We start from the raw sequence: 24,316 nt of genomic DNA on the forward strand, positions 1-24,316 counted from the left end.
CTGCCGTACCTGCAGCAGCTCGAAACTCACACCATCCTCACAATAGCTGTTAGGTTAACCCCCCCTCCACTGTTCAGGCCTTCTGATCCATGGACCTGATCATAGAGCTGCTCCCATGCTAATGTCCCGGAATACGGTGTTTCGCCTGCCAGCACCTAATCCTCTTTCCGAAGACAAACCTGACGGCAAGCCCATGTTAGCAACATCTCCCACCACAAATGATCTCGTAGCGCAAAGGGCTTACAACGGGAGCGTGAGAGAAATCAAGCCGGCCATGAGACCCAATCGCGAAGAAACAGTCCCGGGGACCCGATTGACTGACCCATTCGTTGATGTAGAAGGTCAGCCCGAAAGAGAACATGGCTTGACACAGCGTGATCAGCCCCAAAGCGGGAGCGGCGTCCTGCTGGTGGCAGTCGACGACGTATGTGAAGATCGTGGCGATGCCGATCTGGGTCCCGAACGTGACGAAGCCGAGTCCGACCACGACAGGAACGGCCCATGGCAGACCTTGGGAGATGGATTGCCCCCAGACGAAGTACCCGGCGGTGGTGAAGAGTAAAGTGAATACCATCGGGATGAGTCGGAACTCGGGCTCGAAGATACCGTGGTTAGACTTGGAAAGACGCTGGGCAATGCCGTCGAGCAATGGTTTGGAAGCGGCCGTCCCCAGTAAAGCGGCCACAAATGCAGAGAGGTTGACGAGGCCCACCTGTGTGATGGAGAAGTTGTAAGGCGGAGCGCCGAAGATGAGTGACTGCGTCGCTCCTAGGCCGACCACAAACCCGAGATTCGTCATGAATAGCACCGCTGCCCAGACGACCGTCGGATTGGCCAGTGCGAAAAAGGGTCCGACCAAGGCTTTGGAGAACGCAGTTCGGCCTCGATAGCCTTGATAAGGCAATAGCTGTCGCGCATACGACTGTCCCTGGCGGATCTCGTGCTCCTCGGAGGTCTCAAGATGGGCACTGGTGCTTTTAGCCTCCATGCCCTCGTGCTGGAATGGCAAGTCAGCGCGCCCACACTGTGCAGGCATTGGTGACAGATCATTGACAGCACCTGAAAGCAGTCGTCCATGCTGGCTCCACGCCCCGCTCCTGGTACGATGCGTTCAAACGTCGTTTCGGGCATGAGGAAGAACACGAGGAGGGTGGACACGCCAAAGGCACCGCCCATTGCATTCATGCAAATTCTCCACGACCCGTGTTCGATGATAGTTCCAGCTATTGCGTCTCGTTAGTATATCCGCGGCTCGAATCGTATCGACTCTTCGTGGTGGTGGTCTTACCGATGGGCGAGGCGAGATGATTGCCCGACAAGAACGCAAGCGCATAGAGGGACGTGCGAAGGCCACGTTCATGGACGAACCTGAACGTCCATGTTGTCAGCCATGGCGATCACGCACGATGACTTGGAGAAGAGAAGGCTATACCACACATCCCCGACAGAAGCCGGCACCAGGGCCGTCATTGGACCCATGCAGAGTCCTGCGACCGCACGCGAGGCCACGAACGATGCAAAGGACCGCGACGCCGCACCCCAGAAGCAAGCTATCATCAGCATCGCATTGGTGAAAAGATACACCGCTGCAGGACCGAAGCCCACAAATCAGCATACGCGACATCTGATGGCTGACAAGTTGCCAGGGGATGAAGTTTTACGTCGTTTGCCCATCTTGGCGGCCACGGCATTAAACAGAACCGCTCCAACGCCAAAGCCGCACAGAAGACTGCCCTGCGCACCGGTGGCAAACTGGCCTATTTCGACCCCCCATTGCTGCGAGAGCGGTCGATACGCCGCGATGAGCAGCGGTCCAAGTGCCCCGACGGCGCCACAGATCCATGTATATGCCACCGTGAACAAGTTCTTCTTCGTTGCCGTCCAGTTCAGAGGATCGCCGGGAGAGTCGGACGGCTGTGGAGCAAGCACCACCACGCCAGATGCATCTTTTTTCAGCCCACTCGTGACGGGAACGCTGCCCTCCGTTGTAGTAGAATCGTGCAAATTGCTATGATCAGTGATCACAACCGTGCCGGGGCATTGACTGCTAGCCTCTGGTTCCAAGATTCCGAAGGGCATCGCTCATATATAGCTTGTCAAGACACACTTAGTCGTTCTGAGGACGATAGAAAGAAGAAGCCACAAGAGACGCCTCCTGCTAGAAGATAGTCACATCCACAAGGTTTTGGACTACACCTAGGGCTGGGGTCGTATATAGCCGGAGGTCGCTTGTGCAGAGACTTTCGGGGAGTTAGCATCACGTAGCGCAAGTCTCCAAAAAGGACGTTAGATGTGCTAAGTCCGACAATCCATAGGCACCTCTAAACTACGTCTGTCTTTGCGGAGTCGAGGAGGGGAAGCTCCTGACGCGCTGGAATCCTGCAAGACCTTGGATGCAACGTCGGGACACAATGCGGTAGTGAGATAGAGTGCAAGAGATGGTTGTAGTTGAAGATCAGCAAAGCGTGTCAGAGGAGTACACCAGCCCTGTGACTTGGCAGCTGGCTCTTCTCAACCCCTTATTATTACACTATACGTCCTGCTAGATGACGAATGGAAATCACGAACCCTTCCTCCTACTCGTAGCATCGAGAACGAAAGTAGACTCTTCATCATCACATAAGAAAAAATGGCACAAGCTCTCAAGGAAATCGCTTCAGAGCAACAGACCGGTCCACGACTCGAGCGATCCATCACATTCCACATGGTCGGGGACTGGGGCATGGCCAACTTCCATCGGATCTGTTCCTGGCTGGCCCAACACTTCACCGATCGCACCGGCCCCAAGTCTCGGGTTGCCATCTGGAACCTCCGCGACGGGGGCATCGAGGCCCTCACGAATGTGTTCGACGGTGTTGCACAACTTTGCATCTCCACGCCGGCCGCGATGATCCCCGATGCCCTCACTGGCCGTGGGCCGTTTGCTGCGTGTGGTGCAATGCCGAGCCTTCGTGCGCTGGCTACGCTTCCGCAGAATGATCGGTTGGTCCTGGCCGTGGACCCGAAATACGGCATACGTTCGTTCGATGATCTGCGACGCATCAAGCCTGCCTTGCGGATAGCGACTTCTTCCAACGATGGGACGAACCTCAGTAAGTTAGACCCACAGGGAGACTTGGGAACTCACCAACACTGGTTTTATAGTCGGGTACACCGCGAACGAATACTTACAAGCCCACGGCATCACCCCTGAAGTCCTAGCCTCGTGGAACGCGACGATCGTAACAACCACCCGGCCCGAGCAAGCCCTGGCACTCGTGGTCAGCGGAGATGCAGACGCCGTGCTCCAAGAAGCGATCATGACCCCCGGATGGACTCACCTCGTCGAGGATCTCGAGTACGTGCCTCTCCCAGCGGAGCCTCAGGCCTTGCGCTGCGTGATCGAGCGAAATCCGGGATTCAAAGCCACCGACCTCCCGGCGGGCTACTGGCGGAATCTGCGCACGACGTTGCCCTGCCTCGACTTTTCTGACTTCATCGTGCTGGTGCGCGAGGATCTGGACGAGGACATCGCAGGCTTGTTGACGTGGATTTTGGTGGAGACTCGAGGCGGTGTGGAGAGACAGTACGGCCACCACACGCAGCAGAAGAGCCCATTGGGTTGGCCGATGGATCCATATGCTATGGCGAAGACGCCCATTCCGCTGCATGAGGGCGCGAAGAGATACTATGCGGAAGCTGGCTATATCGACACACTCGCTTGATTCTGAGTGGAAACTCTTGGGTCTTCGGAAACAGACCACGAGCAAATACATCCGGAAAGCCTTCGTTATGCGTTGTCGACATACATCTCAATCATCACTCTGTCAATCCACTTGCCTGTTGCTCACTGCTCTATGATTACAAGGTGAACTCAACCACCAACTGGCTGTCGCCGCAATAGGAAGGGAAAATCTAAGTCGTTGAGTCTAGAGAACAAGCAGCTGGTGGTGGCGCAACGTGGAATTTAGTGTTCTCAAGTGCTTCACAAACTAATCATAATACTCTTCTCCTCCGTCCACGCTTCCACCGCGCGCCGTCCATTCTCCCGTCCCGATCCACTCTGCTTCCAACCCCCAAAGGCCAGATCCTCACTCAGACCGGCGGGGCTCGTACAATTGACCCCGACGAGACCCGCCTCGAAGGCCTTGGCCACGCGGACTGCCCGGCTGAGGTCTTTGGTGAAGACGCTCGCGTACAAGCCGAACTCGGTGTCGTTCGCTCGACGGATGACATCCGCCTCGTCGGTGAAAGTGGTCACACAGACGACAGGCCCGAAGACTTCTTCGCGCATGACCTTGGCGTCCTCGGGCACGTTGACGAAGATGGTGGGTTCGACGTAGCACCCCTTGTCGCCAATGCGACCCTTGCCGCCCAGGGCTATGTCGTAGTTGTTCCTGCGTCCATCTTCGATCAGACCCACGACGCGACGCAGCTGGGTTTGATCTGCTTGGGGCCCACGCCGAGTCCCTGGCACCAGCGGATCGCCAGGCTCGCCGGCAGCCGCAACGCCTTTCTTGAGCTCTTCCACGAAACCATCTACGATCTTCGAATGCACGTAGATGCGCGTCGTCAAGATACATCCCTGTCCCGTGTTGATCAGCGTGGCCATTGTCGCACCTCGCGCGGCCAGGGTCACGTCTGCATCGTCGAACACGAGCATCGGATTCTTTCCACCCAACTCGAGGGCAACTTTTTTCAGATTCGATTCCGCCGAGGCCTTCTGGATCAATTTCCCAGTCGCCACCGAGCCAGTGAAGGAGATCCTACGAACGCGCATGTGCTTCGCCAGAGCCTCGCCACAAGAGGTGCCGTACCCGCTGAGGATGTTCAGTACCCCTGGCGGGAGGCCGATTTGCTTGCACAGCCTAGCTACGATCAATGCCGTGAAGGGGGCCTTCTCGGATGACTTGAGCACCAGCGTGTTCCCCGCAACCAGTGCGGCCCCGACTTTGTTGATGAGCATCATGAGGGGACCGTTCCAGGGGATGATGGCAGCGCACACGCCAAACGGTTGACGAAGGGAGAGCGCCAGTTTGCCGGGCGTGGAGAGTGAGGTTTCGCCGAAGACGTCTCGAGCCTGGCCTGCGAGATAGCGCAGATTCTGAATCGAGTGGTGCGTGACAGCTGTGCGTCGATTCAATCGGTCAGCGGCCAGTGGCAGTCATCGGCTTGCATAAAGGCACAACTCACGACTCCCAACATATGGCTTGCCCATCGTTACAGCATCCATATAGCCGATCTCTGGAACCACATCCTCCAAAGCATCCGCAAGCTTCAGCATATAAGCCGCACGCTCTGATGCCGGTAGCTCTGACCATGCCGGGAAGGCATTCTCCGCGGCTTCTACAGCACGATCAACATCTTCCACGCCGGCTTCGTAGACGCTCGCCGCGACCTCGTCAGTGGTGGGGTCTAGGATCTCGAACTTTTTCCCTGAGATCGAAGGCACGAACTCCCCGTTGATGAAAAGCTTGTCTTCAATGTGAGCCGGTTTGTCGACCGAGTCTCGTGGCATGATTGCGGCTGTCGCTTGCGGCGTTGACGTTGCAAGTCCACACTTGGGCATGTGCTCGCCATGATATATATGTATTTATCTATCTTTCTACATCTCCTGGCCTGCAGTTTTAAGTCCGCCAGTCAATGAATAGTTGGGCATGAAGCCAAAGGAAGGCGAACTGCTTGCCTGTTTCAGGGGGGCCAAGGGTTTGGGGGCCAGGCGTTTGGACGAGTGCTCGGTACATGCTATCGGTGCAATCTGATTGCCAATTCGAGGGAAAGCCTATGCACAGAGTAGTGGCACAACTGAACTACTTCTTGGTGGAACCCTCCTTGGTTCTCGTACACTATGCCCCTTCCGTGCGGGCAAGAGATGACCGTAAGCTGGGAGCAGCCTAAGTCCCAGATCTCTCCTCGTAGAAGAGCCTAAGTCCCCGGTGTCTCTTCTTGGAATACTGTTCTTGAGAACTTCCAAGTGCCGTGAGCTGATCCGAAAATTGCCATGTAGCGTCCATATTGTTGATCTCTCCCCTCGGTGACGTCTATTATGCTCGGACCGGCTTTCACGTGCAGTCTTTCATCCAAGATGGAGAGACGGGTTCCGCCTACGCCTCTGCAGTGAAGCATCCATATAGAAGCCATGCGAGTGATGGGTGTTGAAGATGCAGCCTCAACCAGCCCGTCTGGTAGTCGAGCTAACCTCCACCTCATCCTTCTCACCAAAGCCCTTGACCTCCAAATCCTCAGCGTCGACATCCGCAGCCGGCGGCGTCCCCTCTGCAAGCTTCTCCTTCCCATCGTTCATCTTATGCTGAAAGGCGATGGCATTCTTCTTCGACTCGCCAGGTCCTTCAGCCCTGTACTGGTATCCCCTCACTCTGTAGACAGTACATTAGCTGAGTACGCCTCCACGATTCTTGCAGAAACGCACCTGGGCCCCTGGCCCGTCTTTTCTGGGAGCTGGCTCTCGTAGACTTTGCTGAATGTATTCACGTCTTCGTCGAAGGTGTCTCGGGCGATGCTCTGGCGAATGCCGGCGAAGAAGAGGTCCATGGTGTGGTGGTTGTGGATCTGCACTAGCACCCAGCCAAGCATCTCTTTGGCAGCCAGGAGATGTTGAAGGTAGGCTCGGTGGTGGTTGGTGCAGGCGTAGCACTGGCAGCTCTCACTCAACGGAGATACGTCGACGGCGTGCTCGGCGGACCACATGTCGACTCCCAAAGAACGCGGCTCCAAGCCATTGGGTGCGTGCCGTGGCGGGAAGGTGAAGTCCAAGGCAATTCCAGCATCCGTCGCAGCGCCAATGAAGGGGATCGTGAGAATGTCCATGCCCAAAGCAACCTGTTGCAGGATCTCGTGCGGCGTCTTTGGCTCGGTAAAGCCTAGGCGAGGCAGATGTGCCAGACTCTCTGGTATGTCTTCCAAAGTCGAAAGATTGTACAATGCCAGCCCAGAGATGTCCTTGACCAACTCCTCAGCCAGACAATCAATGTAGAACTGCTGCTTCCTGCACTCGACCGGTATCAGCGACGCAAACAGCTTCGCCTGGTGTCCATATCCATCCTTCCGCTCCTCCCTCAGCGCAACATGATCTTGCAGCCATTGGATCATTCGATCTGTAGCTCTCTCCACCCTCTTATTGCCCAATGCTCTTCCGTAAGGCACGTCTCCCAGTCCCACCAAGATATCCGCCTTCAGCTCCTCCGTCTCTTCCGCATACTCATCGACCTTGAGCTGTCTGAACCCCACTGCCGTACATATCGAGATCGTGGTGTCCGTATTCGGGTTCGCAGCGGGCGCAGCTACAGGCGGCGATCTCCTCGCCCCAAGCACCAGCAGCGCATCGTCCGGCAGTGCAACGAACTTCCTCAGTGGAGACGCTCCATCAAGTGGTTTGAACTGGTATAGAGGTGGGACCTTTCGCGGTGCTCGCTCGATGACTGTTCGTTTCCTGTGAGTGATCAGCGTTCCACGAAGTCGACAGCCCACATCTTCCTCCACATACAGTCTTCGAGGGCCACGTAGACGCCGTTGATGGAGGTGTCCCGGCGGAAGGTATCCTGTGTGATATGCGGTACGACGCCGCGCGAGGTGCTGGCCAAGTAGTGCGGCGTGTCGATGATGCGTCTACCGGGGAGGCAGAGGCGAGCGAGGCGTGGAGAGGGGGTGCCGGCGGTGGCCTGGATGATGCTGAACATCTCGTCGGGCAGCTGCGCCAGCGTGCCGTTTGCCGTCCCGTTCATCGTCGCTGTCGTCGTTGCCGCATTGGGATATCTGTTGTGGGTGTTTCGAGATGATCGTCAAGGTTTGGTGAGAAAGTTGTCGCGTGGATATGGAGCCGCATATCTCGCCATTTCCGTTTGGGAGAGTGGAGCCCTTGGCGTCGACTTCACCTCGTCCGCCTCCGCTTTCACTTCATCACCAATTGCTGCATATCACTCTGGAAAGTCGTGTGAATACAACTCTTGGTGCTAGATCATATGCTTGTGTGATTCCATGCTTCCATCACTCACTTTGTCCGCCGTCTGCCCTCAGTTCGACATGTCACATGGAGACGGCGGCGACGGCAACAGTATAGATATGTAGATCTCCTGGTATCTATATATATTTCCACCTCGTTGAAGCCTTCATTCCTCTTCTCCAGTCGCTCGCAATCAATGCGAAAGATCTGATGAAAAAAAAAGAGTCAAGTCCGCCCACCTTGACCCGGCACCACCCACTGATCCTAACTCACGTCAGTAGCCCGCCCAAGGGACAACATACCTGCCTGAAAGCTCGGGAGCCATCGAGTCTATGCATTTCCCTCGCCTCCTACCACTCGGAAGATCACCGGTCAGGGTGAGAAGAGTAGGCCTCAGGGAGCAGTGGACGAACCTAGGGCATCCCCTTCAACAAACGCCGACAGGCAATGGCCTGCACATGCCGGCGGATGCACTGAACCTCTCTATCGCCATCGCTGTCGAGGTCAACCTGTGATTCTCGATGGATACACGTCCCCTTGTGGTCTCATGTGGCGTAAAGTGTCAGTGGTGGAAGGAAGAAGTTTGAGAGCAAGAGCAAAGCGAGATTTTAAGCGGTGTCTGACGCTAGCGTGCGCTACCTATGTCATCACACGTGACTTGCCGTCCAGGCCGCCTGGTCATTGGATGGCAGCCGGTCGCGAGCGGTTTACTGCTTCTTCAGCGACCTCGCAACGACACCGTCGGGAGGATTGGTCTGGCATTATGGACTCGTCACAAGTTTCGAAGCCGAGGCGCGCGAGGAATAGCGTAAAGAAAGCACAAGATCGCGACAAGGAGGTCAAGAAAGCTGCCGGGAGGGCCGCATTCGAGGAGCGGCAAGCAAGCAAGCAAGTCAAAACTGGAGTCGCCCGATCTGTCGCCGTCACCATCATATCCCCGAGACTCGACGTCCGACCTTGCCACTGATGGCAGCGATGAGCAAGTTGGGACTGTCGTAGGGGCTGGAGATTCGCGAGAGATCCTGCAAGCCGTCGACTGGCGCCAGCACGTGCAAAACACAACCCTCTACCTCACACGCCAGGGCCTCAACTTCACTATCGAGCTCACTTTGGGCGCAGCACGTGTCACTGTCATCGTCGGACGTGGTTCAGCACGTGCAGCCTGGCATGTGCTACAACAAGTATTGGACGGCGGACTCAGTCTCACAGGCGCGTTGAGAGACTGGGGTCTTCAGAAGCTCACCGAGCGTCGTGAAAAGAGGAAGCGGGAAGCCGACGTCGACGAAGCTGCGAGGCAGTACGAGATCGATCAAGCCACTCGTCACGTCCCCCGAAAGCGGATCAAGCTCGGCGATGGCTATCGTGACCCTGCCAACCAGGACGACTAAGAGCCAGAGAAGTCCACCACCAGCCTTTGGGAACCTCGCATTCTCTACTACCCTACTCGTTCGGCATTCACCGTCAAAGGCCACTTCTACCGCGGTGGGAGCATCATCGCTTCTCGAGTCCTCGTTGCATATCCTCAGTACAAGCTCGTGCCTGGCGCTTTCGACACGTGCTACTCGAGCCTGGCCGAATTGGGTTCAGTCACCTATCACGAGCACATCGCAGGTGGCTTCATTATCGGCATTGCGCCCTATCACATGGCCTTTCAGGTCAGCAAGAACGGCATGTGGGTGGTCATCAATGGCATCGTTTGGGACGCACGTGATATCATCCAGCCTTCTCGTGCTTCGAGCACGTGCGGTACCTTCATGCAGCCGGTGACGAGTGAAAGCGTGCTGCGGCACTCACAGGCTTCTCATGAGCTCTCACGTCAGCCACTGCTTTCTGTCCCGCACCAGCCTCAACACCAAGATGCAGGCACGGTCGATGATATGATGGAAGGTATCCAGTTCACGGACATGGCCATGGACCTCACACTCCCTGTGTCACCAGTACGAGATGTGGCGAGCGCCCAGCCGGAACGCAAGTCCATGCTACTCGCTGCGGCTCGACCAGAACTCCCCACCAACGTGGAGCGTAGCATCTCGGTCCATGTCACTTCGAAAAATGCCCCCCAACCACCCACGGGTCAACAGCCTGAGCAAGACAACGAGGACACGAACTCGAATGGCAGGAGGATTGCCAGGCCAAGAAGAACTCGTAATGTGGTCCCTGCTCCCCGTCAACCGCCTACTGTTGCTCAACAGCAAGCCATCGACGAAATCCATCACAGACTATCCCAGGCAGACAGAATGGTGCAGCACTATGACTTCAGAAACCGTCGCAACGCACCCCTCACAGAGCTCAAAGATCTAGAGCAGAAGCTGCTCCAGCGCCTCAGAACTGTGCATGGGTTGGAGTGGCAGGTAACCAGGAGGATCGAGTCTTGAACCACTGGCTGGCCAAGGGACATCAGTGGATCCAGCGCCGCCACAATGGAGATCCGGAGGCTGCGTTTCAAGAAGTTCACCACCCGACGGATGAACAGCTGGCCGGCTGATGCAAGATAAGAGAGGGCTTTCGGAGGGAGTTGATACGTTGTGGGTTGGGTACGTGCTTTGCAGGATGATGTTGTGAGGGCCACAGTGATGCAGGTCTATGCTGCGAGCGTTGAACGGAGATTGCTGTTTTTGAGATCATGAGGGGAGAGGCTGCTGATACAACGAACGTGCTACTCGTTCAGGTCTAGATACCCCAGTTATGAATAGGAAAGTTCAACTTTCCACCACAAGCTTCAATGCCCACCCCATCATTCCATCCCCTCACCACCGAATGCTTCTAATGTGTCAACGCTCTCAACAACCGCTTGGAAAGAACGCATGCCGCGGAAAAACTACTCCAGCACGAGAAATCACTCTCCAGGATCATTCCGTCGCCAACGGCTTCCTCCCAATACACCTCCTCATGCGCATATCCAGCCCAACCCCCAACTCCCTCACCTCCCTCATAACCTCCCCCTCCCTCAACCTTCGACTCACCTCCAACACCTCCCTCTTCTCCGGAAACCTCCCCACAACTCCCTCAAATCCCTCCTCCAAAGCCCACAGCCAATTCATCATAATCGGCTGCAGCGTCGAAGGTTTCGGTTCAGGTTGCACGAAGACAACGTCCTGGAAACCAGCGGCTTGAAAGCGGGCCGGCATGTTGTCTAGATAAGTCCAGTTCTCGACGGCAGAGGGGTGGATCTGGGATTGCAAATCGTGGAGTCTGCGAGCTGCGGGGGCTTTCTCTTTGCCCTCCGCGGCGTGGAAGATGTATTGCAGGGGGTGAGCTTCGCCCCATTGGAGGTAGCCGCCGGGCTCTGAGAGAGAACGTCAGCATCCATGCAAAATGTCCCCATTCTAGCAGAAAGGATCATACTCAACATCCTCATCAACGTCCCCAACAACCCCTCAACCTCCCGATCCCTCACAAACAACACCGCATACTGCATATGCACAATATCATACCTCCCCACAAACTCCTCCGGCACCTCCTTCAGCAAATCCAAATAATGAAACGACACATTTCCCGGCAACCACTTCTTCGGCGGGACTTCGTTGAGATTGACATCCAGCCCTTCGATGGTGTTGTCCGGGTGTTTTTCATGGAAATCGAGACACCAGGCTCCTGTCCCAGTGGCGACGTCGGCGATGGTGAGGTTTTCTTTTTGGAGGGCGATGGCGGGGTCGAGGAGGCGGTTGTTGAAGTTTGTTTTGGTGAGTTCGTGTTGGAGGCGGAGTCTGGGGGTGGGCGTCAGTCTTGAGTCTTGCTTGTCTGTGTCTTTGGACGGACCTAGTTGCTGACCAGGCGCTTTGGCCTAGCCAGTATTTGCCTGTCGACATGGTGAGTGGCAGTATGCTTCCAGGGCCAGTCAAGACGCTGCTCTGTGCTGTTATGCCCAGGCGAAAAAAATCCAGAAACAATCGGAAAGAAGGGAAAGACGAGCATATATTGGCGTGACCTCTTATTTAGCTCAAAGCAGCCCTGTTGAGCCTTCCTCCCCGGCTCGCAGAATCTTGAGTCCTCTTTCTACGACAGGGTGGCACCTTAAAATGACATGCAGACGAGCTTCCACCAATCCCTCCAGACCTAAGCTCCCGCCTGCTGACCTAATCCAAACTCGCACTGAAGCCGCATACGCTCAAGATAGGGCTTTCAGCCTCACATAGCACCGTTCCGGGCCGTGCGTCACCCCATCGTACGAGCGGAACGAGGAAAGTTCTTTCGGGGTGGGAAGGAGTTCGAAGTTCCAGATGATGAGGATAAGCATGATTCTGAGCTCGAGATGGGCCCATTTTCGACCTGCGAGTTTGGGGTCAGATTTCTTTATATAATCTTCTTGCCCCCGGATAAGTAATTTCTTCAGGCTTACCGAAGCAGCCTCTTGGACCTGCGCCGAAGGTATTGAAGGGACCTGCATTGGGATTGAAGTCGCCGTTCTTGTCCAGCCACCTCTCTGGCATGAAGAGAGCAGGATCCCTCCAAGCCGGTATTTTGTCCTTGTTAGCCTGGCTGTTCTTGCTGCGCTTGTGTTCTTCCACCGGCAGAGGATCCATCAAGTAACCTGGACCATTGATAAACATGAACACATCTGTCCCGGCGGGTATCTGATAGCCTAGCACCTCCACATCTTTTAGTGTCTGTCGAGCCGACGCTGGGACGATGGGTCCGATCCGGTTGGCTTCTTCAATTACAGCATCAAGATAGGGTACCGATTTGCTGGTGATTTCTTCGATAGAGGGTGTCCGTCTCGCTTCGTGGGCTCCTTTGAAGTTTTCTCGAAGTGTGTTGCGAAGTTTGGTCTGCACGTCTTGCTGAGAGGTCAAATACTTGAGTGCCCAGCACAACGCGGTCGAGGTCGTATCCTCGCCAGCAAGTAGGAAGCCAAAGAGTTCATCTTGAAGGGCTTGACTATCGAGGTCGGCTGTTCGTCCCTCCTTTTGGGCCATCTTCAGCTCTTTCGATACCACGAGATCTAATGCACACTTCAGGCCGGCTGTCGACTCCACATCATCTTTCGCAACGTGGGAGAATTTTTCTTGCGCTTCTCTCAACTTGGCCCGAATGAGCTGGTCCTTCTTGCGTCGAGCGTTGATGAGAGTTCGGTCTGTATTCAGTGCGAACCAGTGAGCCGGTGCTGGAATGATGGAGTTGACAGGAATCGTCATGGAGTCCACCAAAGTGGTGATCGACTTGAATGCGGGCGGGTCCTGCGGTTCAGGGAAATCAACAGCCTTGTCAACATTGGAGCCCAGCTCGAGCTTGTCGACCTCTGCAAGACGCTTAGCACGTGTGGTGTTAGGCCCCATACCGCCGCCGAATGTTGCAGCCCAGATGATATCGAGTGTGGTGTTATGGCAGTCGTGGAACGCTGAGAATGGCCGGCCTTCTGCCAGTCTTGCCTTCTCTTTCCACAGCTCCACCATACTGCTCATGCTGTCCCACATCTGCGGTCCTGCGACTTGATTGAGGAACGTCGGGGCCATTGTATCGCTAATCAATCGCCGATGAGCATGCCACTCATCGCCCGTTGGCATATGAACATGAAACTTCGGCAGCATGCTCGAGAAGATCTGGCCGAAGAACTTGGACCGGTCGAACTCTTTGATCCGGCGTGTCAGAATATCGTGTGTCTCCCGAGGATCCATGATTACCACCCAGGGTCGACCCATTGGTTGCATAAAGACTTGGAAGACGGGCTCATTCATTTCGACGGCCATCTTGGCCACGTACGAAAAAAGGTCTCCATTCTCAGCCTTGTACTTGAACAGGTCCGGAGCATCGCCCAGGAGCCGTTGAGCCGACTTTTTGTTGTACGGTATGCCAGGCAATGGACGTGGGAGCGCTGCTCGGTAGCATGCGTAGCCAAGAAGTGCTATGGCAAGAGCCACAGCACCTGCTGTTGGTAAAGAGACGTTCATCGCCGTGACTCAGTCAGGAGGGAAGCAATTCAGTCAGATCTCCATCGAAGATGTGAGCGATGATGTTAAATGATAGGGCCACAGAGCTGCGTCAACAGACCATGAAATGCTTGGGCTCCGTCATTTGCCCTCGCTGAAACAGCCGCAAATGCCAAGATGTCCAGAGGGCTGTCCGCGCATATTCGGGCTACAGCTGACACCTGTACGAATACGGGCGTAGTTCACTTCCAAGGGTCAACTCTTTTCCATTTTCCCTCAAAGATATCTATACATAGGGCAAGGTTCTGTAGCGTTTTCTGTAGTGGCATACAGGTGCGTGCTGGCCGGACCCGAATCTCCGTTCAGCTGAGCGTTTGCCTGTCGATGTCCATTTCGGCTGCAGTGGCATGGCCGAGATCCTCTCGCTGGCGCTTACTGTTCGAAGGATCGACCTATCAGGGATCAAATAGGGCAAATTGCGAGATACTCAAAACTCTGTCCGCATGTGTACGAAGATACTTCAGGCTTGGGAAACATCCATGTCATCATTCTCGAACATCTTGCACTTGTTGACTGAAATTGTCAAGCGTTGGCCAAGTCTTTGCATGTCGAAGAGTCCTTTTGCTACCTGTACACGAGGAGAATCTGTATCGAGGCCATTGTAGGCTGAGCTGTGCAAGAGCACGAGCGCTCATGAGCAAGGCAAGTTCACATCGTCCGGAATGAGTGTTGAAGCCCATTAGTACAAGCTGCCCAATTGCATGCCGTCTTGGAAGCTTGTATTGTGCGTGAGACAGAAGCTATACCTCTCGTGCTTACATCGAGAGTTGGGCCTATAACAAGTAAAGGGTGCAATCCATCAGTTCCAGCCATGTCGCGGGGACATCAATGGAAACGTTTGGTCAGCTTGTCGCACCAATCGACAAACAGCTTCACAGCATCAGGCCCGCCGTCATCTTCTCTCTTCATCGCATCCACGATATCTGCTCGAGGACAGGGGTGCTTTCGACCCCAGGGGATGATATAAGAGCCGCCGTCATCGATATTCAAGTCCCGTGACAATCCAGCGTACAACTCGGTATACGCTCCAAATACAGGATCATGGTTCAGCGGGGCTGTGAGATAGGGCATAATCCAATGCAGATGTCGCAGTGATTGGGTGGCCAAGTTGCCTGGATTCTGCGTGACGCTCACGATCACATGCTTGCGGAGTCGATCAGAGAAAGCTTTGGCGAGATACCAATTGCCGGTTTTGGAAGTTGTATAGTTTGTGCTGGGATCTGTGACCACCAAGGTCGAAAGAGTGTTAGACGTGATGCCGCCTCCTCTAGGCGCAGACATATCAACTAGTAGGGAAGACGTCCAGACTATGCGAACAGCGGCTGAGGGTGAGCTTTGTGCCGTGTTTATCAGTGTAGGCGTCAGAAGCTGTGCGAGCAGATGTGGACCCAGACAGTTCGTGGCCATCTGCAGCTCATGGCCCTGGGCAGAGACAGATCCTTGGGGTGGTTGGAAGACTCCGGCGTTGTTGAAGAGGACATCCAGTCTCGATTCTGCTGCGGTGAAGGCCTCAACCGCCGGTCGGATGGTCCCCACGTCCTGAAGGTCAAGAAACAAGAAAGCCAACTCCCCAGGATCATCACAGACTGTGGACTTGATCCGTGTCGCAGCCAATCTGGCACCATGTGGCGACCGTCCAGCGAGGTAGACCTTCCCACCGGCTTGATACAGGATCTTACAGAGCTCAAAGCCCACACCAGACGCACCGCCCGTGACTATGAAGACTTTGCCTTTCTGGCTTGGTAGGTTGGCCGCCGTCAGAGATGGTTTCGGCGGGAAGAATTGCGAGTATGTGACGCCCATTCTGTCTTGCGGTTTGGGGAGGAGTTTGCTACCAGGCCATGAAATAGATGAATACGTCTTTTGCTGATGATGATGGCCGGCTCTCGCGCGGCTCTCGCGAGCTGACATGTGAGATGGATGAGCCGGCCATGATGTCCGAATTTCGCAGCTGGTCGGTGGACTGATGCGGTATGTGTGGCAAAGTTGCGGATGTAGTCTTAGGAAGCTCAGCCGATGGCGCTATACCAATTTCAGGCGAGCATGTGAAGATGAGTCTTGAGATTAGCTTCCCTTCGATCAGCTTTTTCGCGGCCTCGAAAAGACGAGGAGGAATTTTTTTGCCGAGCCCTGTGACCACGGCCACGACTCGGGAAGAAAACAAGATATCTGACAAGATTGAGAGCATTCGTGCAGCAGAAGGCTTTACAGGAGCACGAGGCATACGCCCATTGTGCTGCTACATGCGCAGTTGGTACAGCCCGATGTCCTGTACTCTTTGGGAAACCCTACTGAATACCAGAGACAGATATAGCGGTACATGTAGGCACCAGAGTCAGACCAAGTACGGTCGGCCATTATCTTGTTCTATATCTTACTCACAAGACCCTCCTCCTTGGCTATCTCGACAACAAGCTTTCCAAACTTCTTGCCCTTCGCTATATCCTCGAACAGCGACTCGATCTCCCTCAAATCCGTCCAGTTCGTGGCAACTCGAGAGATGACTGGCGTGATGCGATGCTTAGCAACATGCTCGACCATGTCGTGGAACTCCTGTCTCGAGCCTCCCGTTACGCTTTGGATCTCCAAATGACGGAGCACGGCGCTCATTGGGAACGGCATCGTTGGCTCTTGCGTCATGCCGTATACGACAATGATGCCTCCAGGCTGAATAGCCAGCAGGCGATCAGCTTGTGTTCACACTACGTCAGACTCTGTGGTTGACTTGCCTTCAATAACTTCACGCCTTTCCAACGATATCCCCACCAGCCCCATCGATGATGGTATCGAAGTGCGGTCTGTCTCGAGGCAACTTTCGTAGAAGCTCCTTATCCCAGTCTTTCTCGCGATAAGACACTCCATCGGCGGCGCCCAAATCCATAGCAGCTCGCAACTTGGCCTGATCGCCACTGGTAACATAGACCTTGGCTCCCCTGCTGAGAGCAAAGAAAAGAGCAAGCTGAGCCACACCACCTCCAACGCCAGTGATGAGGATATGATTGCCTATGGTCGCAGCTTTTGACTTTGTCACGACAGCACGCCAGACTGTCAATCCAGCGAGAGGGAGAGAAGCGGCTTGAACTGCTGTCAGATGTGCAGGAGCTTCCTCTAACTGATCTGAAGAGATTATCAGCTCGTCCGTCAAAGTACCTTTCGTGTTGAGCTTATTGGCCCCAAGGTATGCCAGTCCACTTGGACTTTCTGGTGCCTGTGGATCACTCGACCAACCTGACGCAGGATTGACGAGGACTATCTTGCCAATCCATCGTTGAGCCTCAGAGGACGAGCCAGCTTTCGTGACAATCCCGCAGCCGTCGGATAGCAAAGAGGTGCCGAAGGCGATTCCAGGGTATAGATTCTGGCGAATGAAAAGATCCCGATGATTCAGACCTGCGGCTAGGATCTTGACGGCGACTTCGTTGTCCTCGAGGGGCTTTGAGGGAATGGTCACGGCTTCGAGTTGATAGTATACTGAGGTTGATGCAGTATTAGTGCTGCTGATCGGCTTCTTCAGCACGATAGCAGTCGGCATTGTGTCGTAGCTCGTCTTATTGTGGTGCGTATTTATTGTTCCTGACAGGAGTCCACATTGAAAGACGACCGTAGAGAGGTGGATGGCCGAAACAGATTCTTCTCTCAACACGGCATACGGGCCGTGTTGATCCGTGTGCTCCCAGGGGCTGGCTTTCACATGATGCCGTGTACCGCGTCAGATGCGGCACGCGGAGCCGAACGCACGCCATTTCTTACTATGCGCCAACTCTTTTCGTCATCGTAATGCTGTATGAGATCTGATTTATGATCGTGCTAGTGTGTTGTTCCACCTGAGGCTCGGTCCCTCAGACGCTCTCGATCCACTTGAGAATATGGAAGTGAAGACCAACTCGCCCCTATGGCTTGAGATTCAGCCCTACTGCAGTATCTTAGCGAACTATCAGGTCGGTAGAAGACAAAGTCCTAGGGGAATATGGAGCGTTGGCCAGTACATACTGCATACCAACAGATAATCAGGTCCATTTAAACTCTCCACTCTCATAATAACAATTCGGAAAAGGCGCGGAAGTCCACCCTGGAGACTCCTCCATCTTCCCCAACTGTACAACCGGCTTCAGCACTCGAAAATCGCCCAACTCCCCCTTCAACTGCGCGAACCAATCTGATCCCTCCTCGAACTTTTCAGGTAAAGCGCTTTTCCACCGACGAAGAACAACGTCCAAAAGCTCCAGCACGAACATCTCTGGGCCTGTTCTCTCCCACTGAAACTCCGAATGACATTTGGCGACAACCTCAGGTGGGTAGAGTCCCACCTCTGGGCTCAGGGGCAGGGCTGCAGCCGCCAGAAGGGAGGCGAAGACGTGATAAGATCCCCCGTTTCGAGCCCGGTCACGAAGCGCCATCATCGTGCCAATCGCCCCGACTAGGCCAGTGAGTATGTCCGGAACTGGCAAGGCAGGCAGTACACATGTCCCATCTTCGTGGCCGAGAGCTCTGCCTGTAACGTAAGAGCAGCCGGAGACTGAGTCGGCAATCTGCTGCCAGCCAGGGCGTTCGTGCATAGGTCCGTCTGGGCCGTAGCAGTTTTCGTCAACGTAAATGATGCCTTTGCGGCGGGCTTCGGCGATGGAGAGAAGGTCCTCGATACCGAAGCCTTTGCGTGCGAGAGATCCAGTCCGGTAGCCTTGGATGAAGACGTCCGCGTCTTGGATTAGGGTTTTGAGCTCTGCGATGTCGTCCGCTTTGGTGAGATCCATGTCGACGGTCTGAACTCCTGCGTTGAGGGTGAGTCGGAGTGACTAAGTGGGAATATCAGTAGGTGAACATGTCTAGAGGACTCCTGCTGGTTCTTACATTTAAAAGTCCGGCAGACGACTGCAGTTGACTCGAATGACCTGTGCGCCCATGGAAGCCAATGTGCAGCCAATGACTGGTCCTGCGATGATCCTCACAAGCTCAACCACCTTGATGCCAGCCAAAGGTCTTGCATCTCCAGTGACGAGAGGGAATTGAAGGGCAGGGGTGAGTTGACGATTGCTCAACGGCTCGTAGTTGATAAGGGGCCATTTGTCCAGGCTTTTGCTCATAGGTGTAGCTCGAAACTCTTCAGGGGAGTAGCAGGAGGTGCCGCAAAGGCCTTTCTGCCAGAACATTGTCTCCAGCTCTTCTCTTCCACACCTGGAGACCTTCTTTGCAATCTCGCCGTAGGCTACCAAAGGGTCAGTGACGTGCGAGAAGTCACCGTCCAAGCCGAGACCCGCAAGGACTGGATCAGCATCCAGGCTGCCATGCAATTGGAACCATTTCCCAGGTTCATTTGTTTCGTATATCGCTGTGGTCCTCAATCTCATAGGCGTGGCGAATGTGTCGCCTTCTAGATCCTTCTTGAACATCTGCTTCAAATGACCCTTCTTGCCGAGCTCTGCGACAGAGTGACCATTGACTTCTGTCATTCCCACGGTCCCAAGCCAGAATGCGGCGTGGTTGGTGTCTATCTTCACTGTTCTCTCTTGAAGTGGCTGATGAGGGGAACTTTGTAAGTCCCTCAAGTCCAATATTTCGTTCGCCACGATCCCGCACATTCCATGTAGCGCGGCAGCAATAGCGCCGACTTTAAGAGGACCTGGGACGATTGGGTCATGACGACCGCTGAATACCACCGATGAAAGAAGCGAAGGTGTCTTGATGAAGCCAGGCCTAGCTTGGGCAAGCAGTCCGAGAATACGCTGAGCGTCAGACGGGATCGGTAGCGGAGCTGGATCGACGTAGGTTCCACTACCGTAGGATCGTGCACCAGATTTGAACAACGGCATCTTGGTGAGTTGTGTATGGTCAATAACCGTCGACGCTGCGATCGAAGGGCTGGTTTGGACCATGACGAATCCCTTTCTTATTTTGTTTTGAGTCTGCTGTATGTCCCGACATGCAGCCTGACCGCTTCCGTGCGGCGCTAACGGCACACGCGGACCGTGCCCATTTTCTAGCGCGATTTGCATGTGACCGCAAACAGCAGTGTCGTTGCTTACGTTAATGATGGAAAGTCCCAACAATCCATGCTGCCAGCCAGATTCGACCATGCAGCGATGTCCAGATTAATGCCGGAGAACAACGCGGGAGAGTTGGTCTCGCCGTGAAGATGGCTGGTATCACTGAGCGTTCCGTAATCTATGCAGTCCCACAGTCGTTCAATTTGCATAGACTCATGCTGTGTCGGGTCTAGTTCTGATGTTGATTCGACTAAAGCCTCGGCGAGGTGAGACTCCAGATGGAAACTTTTCAACGAGCTGGCCATGCTTGCGTAGTTCGGCCACCTGACAGGCTTTTGCTCTAAGAACTCAATACAGGTGGCCAGATTGGATCGCGCTAAATCCGCGATGGTGGAGTCCGAACATTGCGAAAACAATTGATGGACGGAGCCTGCACAAGATGCAAGATAGCCAAGCGAGCTGCCCTTTTCGCAACATCTCTCATCTTGGACCGTTGCCAGGGTTGCGGTCAGCTTGTTTGCATTCTGTCGGCCTCGCTCGAGAAGTTCTCGGATGAGTGTGGGAGGTGTGGAGGCCCCATGACGGAGACGATGTCTATATAGACTCACTGGATGATAGAGCAGTATTGCGCAAAAATGGTGGAAGCAGCGAGCCCAGATGTACGGACCCGCTCTTTGTCCATCGATACTTCTCTGCCAATCTGAGCCCATGACAGCAAACTCGTCCAATTTGATAGGCCGAGAGTGCATTGCCTCGCAGAGCATTGTGAAGTCGCTGACTTTGGCAAAGTGACTCGTTGAGTCCCAAAAGGGCAACGAAGAGGGATTAGATCGAAATGTTTCGCCGATGATATGGCCAAGGGCAGAACAGTTCAAGATCAAGATTGCGAAGTTGTCGAGGCCACTGATTGCTTCCGTACGATCAAGCAACTCCTCTATCGACGTCAGAGTGGGCGTCTTCTGTTCAGCTCCAGCCCGGAAAGCACTTTCTGCACACGGCAATGCAAGGAGACAGTCACTGTCCTTGATCGAGAAAGGCCTTGACTTTCCGCAGGAGACTGTCTTCTCAAGTAAATAGACTGACCAGAAGATTCTGCGATGTTCCTCTTGCTGCCATGTAGGCAAAGAGCTGTCGGGCTCCATGTTGAGTCGGAGAGCTTGCATTAGCCGTACAGCAAGGCCGGTTTTGACCATGCCCAGTCGATGCCGGCCACTCGTGAAGTCCACAATGGCAAGAAGGCTGGCGGCTTGGGCTGCTGCAACTTCCGCTGAGCCATCGCTCGCAAAGACTCGACTGATGACTGTGGCCCAGGCTGCACTCGCCAAAGACTCGGCGGCAGCAAACTGTTGCTCGCAGAAGTAGGCATCCGGACAGAAACGAACAGAAAGTGAAGCTATTGCCAGTAAAAGGTACTTCGGGACCTTCTTTTCAAACACTTGCCCGCGGAAGTTACTCTCGTGGAAGAGAGAGTACGGCTGATTATGGCAGTGTTTGAAGTACAGATCTACACGACCCTCAAAAGTCGGCACTGGTGCATCTTGATCGAATCTCAGAGTGTCGCCTAGGCAATCTACCAGGGGAAAGTCGGCGCTCCACGCTGAGGCAGGCGATGGGTCGCTGGTGTGAGCGACTGCGCCGGTTGGTAGTGGCGCCTCGGCGTGTGCCAGCCGCGTCTCGAGCTCGCTCTCACGGTGGGTCAAAGCCCTGCCCGACCTTTGACTAGACTGCGGAGCCGGAGCTGACATGTATCGGCATTGCTGACCTAGCCTTGTACATCGCGAGCAGCTCGGTCGCCCGCCTGGACAGCGGATCTTCTTGCGCCTGCGACAAGGGTTACTAAGGCTGAACCATCCCTGACGGCGAAGCCAGGACAAAGGGCACGGAGAGCTGACCGGCAATTCGAACAAGCCTGCGAGATGCGCTGGGAAGTGCCTGGCTCTGTCATCGTGGCAAGGGATTTAGCCATGAGCGTACAAGCACGGCATGCCCAACCAGCTCATGCGTCAAGTGAGAAGCCTCATTACATGTTGTGGTGTAATGTTGATGTTGATACCAGAGAAGCCGAGGGCGAAAGGCAGGAGGTAATGTCGCTCCGCAGTCTCAGCCTGCTCAGCTAATGAGCGCTTAGCGCACTGATCTCACTAAAGGCTCTCATTGGTCAGGCTGAGGTCCAAGACAGGGAGTGTTTCGACTTCAGCTTCAGCTTCACCACACCAAAGCCCATTTGTACATGGCACTATCAGGTCTCTGCATATCAGCCGTTGCGATATCAAATACAAGATCGATTAATACGACTCTTGTCAGAAGGCCTTGATGATGCTGGATTGGACGCTGATCCGTTAGTCCACTTGAAAGACAATTCTACGCCCAGGTACTGGACGACAGCTACCCATTATTCTACCCTAGACTAGTCCAAGCATATGTCTGAAGGTTCAATTGTGTCAACATCATGACACTTGAAAGAAATTGCGGGAAATTCTTCCCAGCTTGCTAGCACTGCCACAGCCTTGAGCCCAACACCCCGGCTTGAGATGTGTGATAGAACAGAATGTGTGGTTGGGGTACAGTAAGTGCCGTGAGAATTGTTTCGCTACCGAGTTATCCAGAAACAAAGAGACTCTCTGCTCACTATGCTCTCTAATGGCTCACACCGTTCATACCACTAGGCTGTCCGTTAGCATGCCCAATAACCCCATTCGCCACACCACTGGCCTCCGCCGGCCACTCGACACTCGCCAGCGTCACCTCGATCAAACTCAGCTCGCCTTGTTCCGGCCGATGAATCCTCTGCAACTTCAGCTTTGGCTCCACGCTCGCAAAGATGCCCTCAAAAGCACTCTTCGTCCTCTCCCGACCGTTCAGGTTCATCAACATGAGCAGGTCACGGTCGTGCATGCGTCGCTCGATCTCGCGGTCCTCTTTACCTTGTTCGGGCACCACAACCTCGTTGAGGATGATGCGGTCTTGCGGGCGGAGGTTATAGGCGAGTTGCTGGACGATCTTGGTGGCGTACTTGTCGCTCCAGTCGTGAAGGATAAAGCGGGCGAAATAGGCGATGGACTCATCGTTGGGGACGCTGTGAGACGGTTGAGGTGTCATGAAGTCGTGGGCGCGGAAGGCGACTCGCTTCTTCAAGTCCTCCGGGCACTTCTCCGCACCAACGACGACAGTCTCTGGGAGATCTTGGACTTCGAACCGCAGGCTAGGATACTTCTCTGCAAGAGCCATTGCCACGTGCCCGGGCCCGCCGCCCACGTCAACGACCAAGTGGCCCTTGTCTTCTTGTAGGAGATGCCAGGGGTAGCCGCCATTGACGGCGTGTCGGAAATCATACGCTCCGCCAGCAGCGATGCCACGCATGGCACGGGCGAACATCTCGTGGTCTTTGAGACCGTCTGGCTCGCGGAAACGTTGGAACTGAGCAATCTTGCGACCGATGGAGACGCCGTACGCAGCCTCGTCGGCTTCCATGCTCACACCGTACTGGTCGATGGCACCAGGGATTGACGCACCAGCGGGATAGGCGATTGCCAAACTGAGGTACATCCATGCCTCGAGATCGGGGTCAGTTACCAGGAGAGACGACGTGGCGTTGTGAGTGACATAACCGCCTGGCAGAGTCTCGAAGAGCCCAAAGGAGGCCGTGTGTTGCAGCGTCCGCTCGACAACCATAGGCGTGACGCCCCGCCCCACAGCCTCAGCAATCTTAGTGTACGTTGTCGCACCATGCAGAGGAACATGATTCGCGAACTTATACTTGAAAACCACCTGCATCGAAGCCGAAGCACAGTGCTCAAACGACAGATACAGCAAGTTCTCGCGAGGACCTCGAACGAGACGGATGATTTGTTCGGCCGCCTCGACGATCTTGGTCCTGGCATCGTAGTAGGGCTTGTTGGCGGTGTTGAGCGGAATCGCAGGCGCAGCGGCGTCAAAGGATGGGCTTGGGAGGCTGCGTTTGCTGAGGAACTTGTCGAGTTTGGCCGAGGCGGAGACAAGCTCGGCCGTGAGCTCGAAGAGCTGGTCGGCTTCGACACGGTTACTCATCTTGCTTCCAGAGACTGTGTGTATGCTTGGTGGTGTCTGCGGTTCTCAAGTGGGAAGTCCCTGCTCAACGATCGCTGCAGCGTTTGTGAGCGCAGTGGCCTCAAATGTCTGGGAGATCGCGAACAGTATCGGCCATCGTAGCTGTAAGTTGACAACCACTTCACTGTCCGGTATAACCGGCTCGGTGCTTGTTTGCTCTTCTCGTTGGACCAGGACTCTCCGATGCGGTTCCCGCCCTTTCCGAATTCGGCGATGACGCCTTGCAAGTGAATGTCGTTGGTTGCACGTGACTCGGTGATCACTTGCACATTTGCCGGAGCTGCGCCAGGAATCGCCGGGGTCTATTGCTTTGACTTCAGCTGCGGCGATGATGTTGCCGTTGACGATAGCCTAATTGTTTTCGTGCGCAGTGGTAAGAGTGC

At 54.8% G+C, this 24,316-nt stretch overlaps 11 protein-coding genes across 11 annotated transcripts; 2 read left to right on the forward strand and 9 right to left on the reverse strand.

Moving 5' to 3' along the window:
• Positions 1–196: 196 nt before the first annotated feature.
• M409DRAFT_62397 (uncharacterized protein) lies at positions 197–2,079 on the reverse strand (the record flags this gene model as incomplete). Its single annotated transcript, XM_033815155.1, has 5 exons — positions 197–997; positions 1,105–1,223; positions 1,289–1,368; positions 1,433–1,586; positions 1,662–2,079. The coding sequence occupies 5 exons, from the start codon at positions 2,077–2,079 to the stop codon at positions 197–199; spliced, it is 1,572 nt and encodes a 523-aa protein (XP_033673529.1).
• Positions 2,080–2,629: 550 nt separating this feature from the next.
• Positions 2,630–3,704, forward strand: M409DRAFT_16603 (uncharacterized protein; the record flags this gene model as incomplete). The annotated part of the gene is made up of 2 exons (XM_033803682.1): positions 2,630–3,092; positions 3,145–3,704. The coding sequence occupies 2 exons, from the start codon at positions 2,630–2,632 to the stop codon at positions 3,702–3,704; spliced, it is 1,023 nt and encodes a 340-aa protein (XP_033673530.1).
• Positions 3,705–3,964: 260 nt separating this feature from the next.
• On the reverse strand, positions 3,965–5,497 carry M409DRAFT_62398 (uncharacterized protein; the record flags this gene model as incomplete). The annotated part of the gene is made up of 2 exons (XM_033815156.1): positions 3,965–5,106; positions 5,173–5,497. 2 exons carry the CDS (start codon positions 5,495–5,497, stop codon positions 3,965–3,967), a joined length of 1,467 nt encoding a protein of 488 aa, XP_033673531.1.
• A 651-nt stretch (positions 5,498–6,148) lies between these two features.
• M409DRAFT_62399 (uncharacterized protein) lies at positions 6,149–7,721 on the reverse strand (the record flags this gene model as incomplete). Its single annotated transcript, XM_033815157.1, has 3 exons — positions 6,149–6,356; positions 6,410–7,418; positions 7,484–7,721. 3 exons carry the CDS (start codon positions 7,719–7,721, stop codon positions 6,149–6,151), a joined length of 1,455 nt encoding a protein of 484 aa, XP_033673532.1.
• Positions 7,722–8,702: 981 nt separating this feature from the next.
• On the forward strand, positions 8,703–10,424 carry M409DRAFT_16606 (uncharacterized protein; the record flags this gene model as incomplete). Its single annotated transcript, XM_033803683.1, has 4 exons — positions 8,703–8,861; positions 8,920–9,301; positions 9,329–10,290; positions 10,341–10,424. The coding sequence occupies 4 exons, from the start codon at positions 8,703–8,705 to the stop codon at positions 10,422–10,424; spliced, it is 1,587 nt and encodes a 528-aa protein (XP_033673533.1).
• A 364-nt stretch (positions 10,425–10,788) lies between these two features.
• On the reverse strand, positions 10,789–11,748 carry M409DRAFT_16607 (uncharacterized protein; the record flags this gene model as incomplete). Its single annotated transcript, XM_033803684.1, has 3 exons — positions 10,789–11,225; positions 11,285–11,646; positions 11,699–11,748. 3 exons carry the CDS (start codon positions 11,746–11,748, stop codon positions 10,789–10,791), a joined length of 849 nt encoding a protein of 282 aa, XP_033673534.1.
• Positions 11,749–12,047: 299 nt separating this feature from the next.
• On the reverse strand, positions 12,048–13,827 carry M409DRAFT_16608 (uncharacterized protein; the record flags this gene model as incomplete). The annotated part of the gene is made up of 2 exons (XM_033803685.1): positions 12,048–12,208; positions 12,279–13,827. 2 exons carry the CDS (start codon positions 13,825–13,827, stop codon positions 12,048–12,050), a joined length of 1,710 nt encoding a protein of 569 aa, XP_033673535.1.
• Positions 13,828–14,691: 864 nt separating this feature from the next.
• On the reverse strand, positions 14,692–15,669 carry M409DRAFT_62401 (uncharacterized protein; the record flags this gene model as incomplete). The annotated part of the gene is made up of 1 exon (XM_033815158.1): positions 14,692–15,669. The coding sequence occupies one exon, from the start codon at positions 15,667–15,669 to the stop codon at positions 14,692–14,694; it is 978 nt and encodes a 325-aa protein (XP_033673536.1).
• A 564-nt stretch (positions 15,670–16,233) lies between these two features.
• On the reverse strand, positions 16,234–17,398 carry M409DRAFT_16610 (uncharacterized protein; the record flags this gene model as incomplete). The annotated part of the gene is made up of 2 exons (XM_033803686.1): positions 16,234–16,556; positions 16,633–17,398. The coding sequence occupies 2 exons, from the start codon at positions 17,396–17,398 to the stop codon at positions 16,234–16,236; spliced, it is 1,089 nt and encodes a 362-aa protein (XP_033673537.1).
• Positions 17,399–17,873: 475 nt separating this feature from the next.
• On the reverse strand, positions 17,874–19,673 carry M409DRAFT_62403 (uncharacterized protein; the record flags this gene model as incomplete). The annotated part of the gene is made up of 2 exons (XM_033815159.1): positions 17,874–18,659; positions 18,756–19,673. 2 exons carry the CDS (start codon positions 19,671–19,673, stop codon positions 17,874–17,876), a joined length of 1,704 nt encoding a protein of 567 aa, XP_033673538.1.
• A 2,811-nt stretch (positions 19,674–22,484) lies between these two features.
• Positions 22,485–23,894, reverse strand: M409DRAFT_16612 (uncharacterized protein; the record flags this gene model as incomplete). Its single annotated transcript, XM_033803687.1, has 1 exon — positions 22,485–23,894. One exon carries the CDS (start codon positions 23,892–23,894, stop codon positions 22,485–22,487), a length of 1,410 nt encoding a protein of 469 aa, XP_033673539.1.
• Between the last annotated feature and the right edge of the window lie 422 nt (positions 23,895–24,316).

Source organism: Zasmidium cellare (assembly GCF_010093935.1).
Source record: "Zasmidium cellare ATCC 36951 unplaced genomic scaffold M409scaffold_2, whole genome shotgun sequence".
In the NCBI taxonomy this organism is placed as follows: Eukaryota; Fungi; Ascomycota; class Dothideomycetes; order Mycosphaerellales; family Mycosphaerellaceae; genus Zasmidium; species Zasmidium cellare.